At 40.0% G+C, this 8,655-nt stretch overlaps 1 protein-coding gene and 1 pseudogene across 1 annotated transcript in view; one reads left to right on the top strand and one right to left on the bottom strand.

Moving 5' to 3' along the window:
* CFAP44 (cilia and flagella associated protein 44) overlaps positions 1-8,655 on the bottom strand; it is a 138,066-nt gene that overhangs the window by 39,503 nt on the left and 89,908 nt on the right. Inside the window, exons 23-24 of the mRNA XM_014545394.1 lie at positions 5,615-5,811; positions 2,619-2,793 (exon numbers count right to left, since the gene is read on the bottom strand). Coding sequence (XP_014400880.1) covers positions 2,619-2,793; positions 5,615-5,811 — 372 coding nt within the window. The remainder of the gene's footprint in view (positions 1-2,618; positions 2,794-5,614; positions 5,812-8,655) is intronic.
* LOC102258630 lies at positions 3,402-3,996 on the top strand (annotated as a pseudogene).

Below are 8,655 nucleotides of genomic sequence, written 5' to 3'. Positions count from 1 at the left end.
AGGGGTCCCAGACTGCGAGAGGGCACAGGCTGGGCTGAGGGGACCCCCCCTCCTGAGTGCACAACTTTTTGTGCACTGGGCCTCTAGTATATAATAAAAGCCTAATATGCTAAGTGTCTGGTTGTCCGGTTGTCTGTTCAACGAATCATAACAAAAAAACCAACAAAACAAACAAAAACCTCTCAGTGCAGCAAGGTCACAGTACCCACATGAACACAAAAATTAATTGTATGACTAGCAATAAACATGAACACACAGAAACCAAAATTAAAAGCACAATACCATTTGCAATTAACAAAAAAGTAAAATATTTATGTGTATATCTAGCAAAATATGTATAGTACTTCCATGTTTAAATACAACAAAATAGCCCTGGCTGGGTCGCTCAGTTGATTAGAGCATCATCCCATATATCAAAGGGTTGTCGGTTCAATTCCTAGTCAGAGCACATACCTAGGTTGTGGATTCAATCCAGATTGGAGTGCATACAGGAGGCAACCAATCAATGTTTCTTTCTCTCCCTTCCTCTTTCTCTAAAATCAGTAGACATGTCCTTGAGTGATGATAGATGATAGATAGATAGATAGATAGATAGATAGATAGATAGATAGATACAACAAAACAGATGAAAAAAATCAAAGATATAAATAAATGGAGAGTCATACCATGTCCATGGATTAGAAGACTCAACATAATAAATACAGTGGAACCTCGGTTGGTTCTCAAACTTAATTTGTTCTGGAAGGCTGTTTGAGAAGCGATTTGTTAAAAAAAAAACAAATCTTTTTTTTTCCCCCTTAGAAATAATGGAAATTGAATTAATCCATTCCAGACCCCCAAATGATTTCCTGTTTTAACCTTTTTTATATACAGTACATGTCTAATATACTATTTAATCTATAAATAAATACTTCTTTTCTTAAATTTATCAAATCACCCCCTACTAGCCTTAAATGAATCACTTTGAGCATTCGGTCCAGGGATGTCTTTCAGGTCAGCATGCAGCATCTTTGCTTGTTCATGTATCACTGCCTCCGAAATGGCTGTCCCTGGCTAACTGCTATCACTGGCTAATTGCTTTTTGTCTATCCAAATCAATAACAGTTTTTCTACCTCTGCAATTGTCTGTGATCATTGTTTCTTTCACACCCTTGGCAACACTAGCACTCTTGATGGCCTCTATGTTTAAAAACGGTGCTAAGTGTTGATTGTTGATTTTGCTGGCAACAAAAGCATTCTCTCTTTTGTTTGTTGCCTGAGAGATGATTTTTGTCATGCTGAGGTATCAGCTTGAAAAAGTTGTCAGTTCGAAAACTGAAGCTTGGTTTGACAACCGAGATACTTTTTCTGTTAAAAACTTGGTCCAGAACCAAATTGTTCAAGATGGGAGATGTTCAAGAAACGAGGTTTGACTGTATGTCAATTTTCTCCAAACTGATACAAGGTTTAACACAATTCCTCTCATAATTTCAGAAAGACTTTTTTGTAAACATAGATTATTCTAAAATTTATATGGAAAAGCAAAGTAACTAGAATAGCTAAAAGAAGAATAAAATGAGAAAAAGAAATCAGTCTACCCAACTTCAAGACCTATTACATAGTTACAGTAATCCAGCCAGTGTATACTGGCAAAGGGGCAGATAAATAAGTCATTGGATCAGAAAGTGAAGTGGAAAACAGACCCACATAAATATGCCCAGGTGATTTTTGACAAAGTGCAGAAGCAATTCAGTGGAGGCAATAGAGGTTTTTCAATAAATAGTGACAGCAATTGGACATCTACAGGCAACAAAATAAATAAACATAAATCTCACACCTTATACAAAAATGAACACCAAATGGATCACAGACTTAAATATACAGTGTAAAACTATAAAACTTTAATAAAAATAGAAAAATTATTTGGGGCCTAGTGTTAGGCAGAATTCTTAGACTTGATACTAAAATCAAGATTCACAGAAGGAAAAATTGACAAATTGGATTCAACGAAATGAAAAACTTTTGCTCTGCAGATGACCTTATTAAGGGAATGAAAAGACAAGCTACAGACTAGGAGAAAATATTTGAAAACAGCATATCTGACACAAGACGAATCTGTAGAATATATTTTTGAAAACTCTCAAAACTCAACATGTAAATAGTTAACAATCTTATTTGAACATGGACAAAAGACATGAAGAGAAATTTCACCAAAGATATATAGATGGCAACAACAACAACAAAAAGAAAAGATGTGCTTGTTAGATAAAAGTACCTCATATTAGATTTTTTTAAGTTGATTTAAGATGGTTAGAGACCTATAGGTGAAAGCCAAAACTATAAGATGTTAGAAGAACATCTGGAGAATGTCTTCTTGATGTTGGGATAAAGAGAATGTCTTTATCCTTAAGTCACTCTGAGTATATTAGGAAAATGAAATTCCTGGACCTGAAACTCTTAGGATCATAGAAGTTCCACCAAGGTATCCCCACCCTGAAAGTTCTGCTGACCTGTCTTCCATCTCTGTTTCTATTTTTTTTTCCACTTCTTTAAATTTAACATTGTTATATTTATTGACATTGCTAAAGATATTTTGAGACTCATATTAAAATAAAAGAGTTTACATAAAAAAAACTTACAGTTCCTCCCATTCTTTTTTGCGCTGCTGAATCTTTTGCTGGGCCCTTTCAGCTTTTAAAATAAGTTTCTTCGTTTTCTCAATTTGATTTTCTATCATAATTTGACTTAAGGTCTTAGGCCGAAATAGCTTCCCTTTTTCTATAATTGATTCTTCTGGCACACTAGTAATCCCACCTGCACAGAGAGTCGACATTTTTTTCAATCTCTTTGAAACATCAAAATGAAATTCTCAAACATTGTTTTCAATCTATCACATTTTTTAAAATCCAGATAATATAATGAATCTGTAAATCACAGTATTTATTAAGCAACTACCATGAATTCAACCCCATCATAAGTATTTTACAATACCAAAATAAGGAGATCTAAGTTACAATGTTTGCTTATTGAAAAGCTGGCAAGATAAAACATGTATATTAAACAGAGAGATACACAATGATGGGCCAGTGACACATACAGGGTGTCCCAGAAAATGTATACACACACTTTGAATAACTATACAGGCAGTGTTTATTAAAATACATCTCATTGTCAAAATTGAGCTATCAGCTGTTAAAGTATATGTATACATTTTGGGTGAACACCCTGTATATGGGGAAGCTGGGAAGGAATGCTTGTGATATCTCAGTAAGGGAAGGCGAGAGTGAGTCCTATTTGAGATGTATAATCTGAGGTGATGATATATGCCAACTGCAGGGGTCTGTGGCCAATTTAAAAACTGATCAGAAACATACAATCAAAGCTATAATTTTAAAGTTATTCGTTTTAGGCCCTTGTTCAAGATGACAGACAAGGCCTCCTGGCATGCCGTGTCTGACATCCTGGTGCTGAACACTTAATGCTGAACTGTGGGTGCAGTGACTCAAGGAGGAATATCAGTCTCTCGTCCTTCATGTGGAAAATGAGAACTCGGACAATGATTGGTTCCAACTGCAGTCCCACAGGGAAAGGACTGGGTGGTATGGAAAATGCCGGTACATTCATGATCTCCTCAAATGAGTTTGACATCAAGTTTGAAATTCCTATCCATATCCCACTACTGCTCCAGAAATTGCAGTCCCAGAACTGGATGGAAAAACAGCAAAGATAAGTATAGGGGTGGCAAAATATGTCTGACTGCTCACTTTAAGCCTTTGTGGACCAGGACTAGCTCATCTCATGGCTCTGGGGCTGGGTCCACAGCTGGCAGTGGAAATCCCAGATGTGATTCAGAAAGGTGTGATTCAGCATAAAGAGAAATACAACCAATGGAGGATCAAGCCAGCGAGGCTGGACAGAGAGCCCTTTGATAGGCTATGTTCCTGTTTTCCTGTGCATACCTCTGCTTACTCATCTAACTGCTTCCCCCACACTCCTTCACCTACCGTTACTATGTAGCTGCAGCAGGCATTGCTGAAAACAACAACAACCTCAAATCAATATTGCTACTGAATTTCTAAGCCTACATGGGGAGGGGAAAGACTAGGGCTTCAGAAAACCAAAAGGCAATTTATACCTCTTCCCCTAAAGGGATAGGGGGTGACTGAAAGTGGGTACGCAGTCTCTCTGGTTTCTGGAGATAACACCAATAAAAACTGCTTCCTCCAGGGGGAGTTACTGGATTTATCAACTAATAAGTATCTACTGGGGGAATTACTCAATTCATGTTCAAGCTAGAGACATAATTTAGAGATACATGAGAAATGTTAATGAGATGGTCATATAGTTATAACTCACCATGTCATATTTCAAATATTTAACAGTACAGAAAAAGGAAGAGTCTATGTGGCCTGGATGGTCATGAAAAGGTTTTATTTTTTAAAAGTATAATTCAGTCTGGATTCCCATGAACTGACAGAATTCAGAGAAAAGAGTGAATTGGTCACTCTACCAGGAGCCTGCATGTGGAAGCATCAGGCATAATTAGGGAGCAGCAAGCAGGGCAATAGACTAAAAATACAAGTGTGGGAATGCACCATTAACAGGAAACAGAATAGAGATACACTGTGGGAAACAATACTGGGATAATGGTTTCAGAATTTATCCTAGAGGCAGAAAAGAGCTGCTAAAGGTTTCTCAATGCAGCGGATAACCCGGCTTCAATGCCAGGACTGTATCACAGGCACAGCCAGACCTGGCCGGCTACAGAGCCCTTTATTGGTTGTCGCCTGGCTCTCCACACCGTGCCCTGAGTTCCTGTCTTCCTTCTAGTCATTTGCAGTCACCCCGTGGGCAGTTACAAGAGGCAGGTCACAGGAATTAGGGGCACTGCTGTCACATCTGCATTCTCAGCTCAGTGTTCTGTTTAAGGCACGTGCTCTTCGAAAACAGTTTGAAATACTGTATTCCAGCCCCACACTCTGAGGCAGAGTCCAGGAACCTGGGAAGAAACAATGCCTTGAAACTAGCATCTGGGGAAATCCTAGATTTAAAAATAGGTGGATATGGTTTGGCTCAGTGGATAGAGCGTCGGCCTGCAGACTGATGGGTCCTGGGTTCGATTCTGGTCAAGGGCACATGCCCGGGTTGCAGGCTCCATCCCTGGCCCTGGTTGGCATGTGAGAGGCAGCCAATCGAAGTATCTCTCTCACATGGATGTTTCTCTCTCTCTGCCTCTCCCCTTCCCTTCCACTCTCTCTAAAAAAAAATCAATGGAAAAATATCCTATGGTGAGGATTAACCAAAAATAAAAATAAATAATAAATAAAATAAAAGTTGGTGGAGGCTGGAAGCATCCGGTACTCGTATCCTCTCAGTCACATGACCAGGGTGGGTTTTCTTTCATAGATTGTATCGAATAGGAAAGTTGGTTGGAGCATTTGCTGGAGAAACTTGGTCTCTCCTTCCCAGCCATACAAAGTTCCTTTTGATTATTTATTCCAAAGAAATAAAGGACGGGAGACAAGAGACTGAGCTCAAGCCACCAAAAGGCTTTCCAATGTTCTGCCTACAAACATACAATCCGGTTGTCAAAGTTTAAGTGAAGATTGAAAAGCCTTCTGGTCATTTAGGTTACCTGTCTCTTTCTGGCTATCCTTTCTTCCAGTTCCTTCTTTTTCAAACCTCTCCATTTTGCTTGCCCTTCTGTCGGACTGACTTGGCCGTTTGGATTTGAAATACTTGGAGGGCTTCACGAGCCTATAGGAGGTTATCTTGTGATCGCTTTGTATGGCATGAACCACGATAGTATCACCTTCCAGTGAGTCACGAAACCTGAAAAAAGAAAACAAGCATCTGCAATAGCCACCGTTTTAATCGTTTACACCATTTTAATCATTCTACATGATGGTTAGGTAATAAAGCAAGACTGCAATACACTATGCTTATAAATACATCATAGCACACTGGATCCAAAATTTTACCATGCATATACCAACAAGGAGGTAATGGAAATTGGATAAGGCTTGGTTAAAGAGCAAGTAGAAATTTCTTTCAAACAACCCATTATTAATCAGTATAATACCACTGTTTTGCTAATGTGTAGAAAATAAAAAAAAATTTTCAAGCTAACTGTAGTTTAATGGTAAATGGATGACATCAAACTGAGAAAATGTAATCTACCTCCCTATATATTAACTCACATTATATATACATATATCTTATTATATCTCATACTAGAGGTTCAGCACACGAAATGGCACGAGACCCAGAGTCCTGCCGCCACTGCCACGGGACCCAGAGTCCCTCCCGCCGCCGCCGTGGGACCCATCATTACACTTCCTGGTGACCAGTTGTTTGGTTGTTCCGGCGTTCCAGCGTTAGAGCCACTGGCTTTTTATAATATAGATATTACATATAAAAATAATAGTGAGATGGATATATATCACACTAATAAAAGAGAAAGATACAAATTGACCGTACCTTTGCAACACCCACCAGCCAATCAGGAGTGAGTATGCAAATTAAGCCAACAAAGATGGCGGGTTAATTTGCATATGTAGGCACCGAGTGGTGGGGGGCGGGGCAGGGCAGGACGCAGGTGTTCCGCACCGCCCCAGTCGCTCCAGGCCTCTGGGCAGCGTGAGAAGGCGGAAAGGCAGCTCCGGCCTGAGCGAAGGCGGTGCTGGCAGCCAGGGGAAGGAAGGCCCATTCTTGCATGAATTTTTGTGCATCGGACCTTAGTATATATCATATTACCCTATTTGCCTCTATAAAAATCATTAAGCTCAGAAATTCATATTACTTTCTAGTACATCTTTCTCATATAGCCCATAGAGATTTACCTTTTAAAGTCCTTCATCAATTAAATTGTTGTGCTTTTTGGCCTAATTAATATTTATCCCCTCTTGTTTTAATTTTAGAGTTTAACTTATTTATGTATACAGCAGTTATTCCTAGCTTGTTTGCCTTTCTTGCTGTTTTTCTAACTCAATCCTTGTAACCTTTTTAACTCTACTTCTCCTTTTAAAATGAGTTATTCTTTTAATTTTCCCTTTTCTCTCTTAGCATAGTGTCTTTCTCATCTCTATAAAACTTATTCTCTTTATCTTCTTACCCATGGGAGTTATTTTACTTTTTAAATTTTAGTCTTTCCATGAGACCCAGATAAAACAAGAAGAAAAATATGGATAGTTTTGAACATATCAAAATTTAAAACTTCTGCACAGTTAGAAAAATATGAACAAAGTTTAAGGCAAACGGCAGAGTAGGAGAAAGTATAATCTGTATAATAAATGGTAAATACTTATAGAAATAGAGACTATCACTAAAAATAAGGGGGGAAATAAACAAAACTCCGAGAAAATGAACAAGAAATCTGAACAGGCAATTCTAAGAATAAAGATAAAAGAGCTATAGACATGAAAAGAAATGGTCAACTTCATCAATAATCAAAAGAATGTAAAATGGCCCTGGCCTGTGTGGCTCAGTTGATTGAGCATTGTCTCATGCACCAAGAGGTCACCAGTTCAGTTCCCAATCAGGAAACATGCCCTGGATGGGGACTCTATCCCCAGTGGGAGGCAGCCAATCAAAGTTTCTCTCTCCCTCTCTCTCTCAAATCAATAAAAATGTATTGTTTAAGACAAAAAGAATGTAAATTACTTAACCAAGAGTTATTCTATTTGGCCTGTGAGATTGGTGAAGATGAAAACACTGGCAATACTGTGTTATTCAGTGGTACAACTTTATCCTCTCCCCCATTCCAATCAGATAGGATTCCAATTATTATTTCCCTCCATATTTTTATTAAAGACACCAAACCATGGAGGTTCAGGGGCTGGGACCAGGGTGGGGAAGCAGGGAGTTAAGGGAACAAGTATTTGAGGGCAAGGAAAGTGGCCAGGAAGAGGTTTGGATGGGCAAACTGGGTCCTAGAGCTGTGGGCACTGGTTCCCTGTTTCTGACAGCATCTGGGAAGATGCAGGCCTCAAGGGTGATGGCGGCAAGTATATTCCATCCTGGGAACCTCACCAAAGACTGCCTGCTCCAGCAGAGCACAGAAACATAGATTCAAAGAACTGAAAAAGCAGGCAGGCTGGGGCAAAAAGCCTCAGTGGTACTAAAACTGACTTTCTTGAGAGTTGGGAAGATGGCGGCGATATAGGCAGACGCATCCCAGGTCTTGTCCCAGAGCAAATGGAGTAAGCAGCTGAAACTAATAACACCCACCCCAAATTGGCGAAATTACTCAGCTGGTGAGGCGGTTTGCAGCCGGGAAGGGGAGAACCCCCCCGGAAAGGGAAAAAAAAAACCAGGGATCTGGGCAGGAAAGTTTGCCAGACCTCTGAGCCCAGAGGGTCGGAGGGAGACTGAGTGGCAGACAGCCACGTCCCTTGGGACAGGCACAGCCCCTGCTGGGGCAAGGAGATCCGCGGGATTCCTGGCGACGGGGGATTTTGAGATCTCGGTTCTGTGATCATGGAGGACTGAGCCTAAAGGGGACAACCTGAAGTGCTGACCAGAGCATGCAGTGCCGGTAAGAGAACAGCTTACAGAAACTCAGCCTTCCCCATTTCCGCAGCCGGCGTTTGTTTGTTTGTTTTCACTGAATCCTGTTCATAAGACATTTCGGATACAGACACTCACCTGTGCTGAAGAGAGGGAGAAGGTGCAGAC

The sequence above is a fragment of the Myotis brandtii genome, unplaced genomic scaffold (genome assembly GCF_000412655.1).
Source record: "Myotis brandtii unplaced genomic scaffold, ASM41265v1 scaffold406, whole genome shotgun sequence".
Classification (NCBI taxonomy): Eukaryota; Metazoa; Chordata; class Mammalia; order Chiroptera; family Vespertilionidae; genus Myotis; species Myotis brandtii.
The sequence above is the reverse complement of the archived record's forward strand: the minus strand, read 5'-3'. Positions and strand labels throughout refer to the sequence as shown.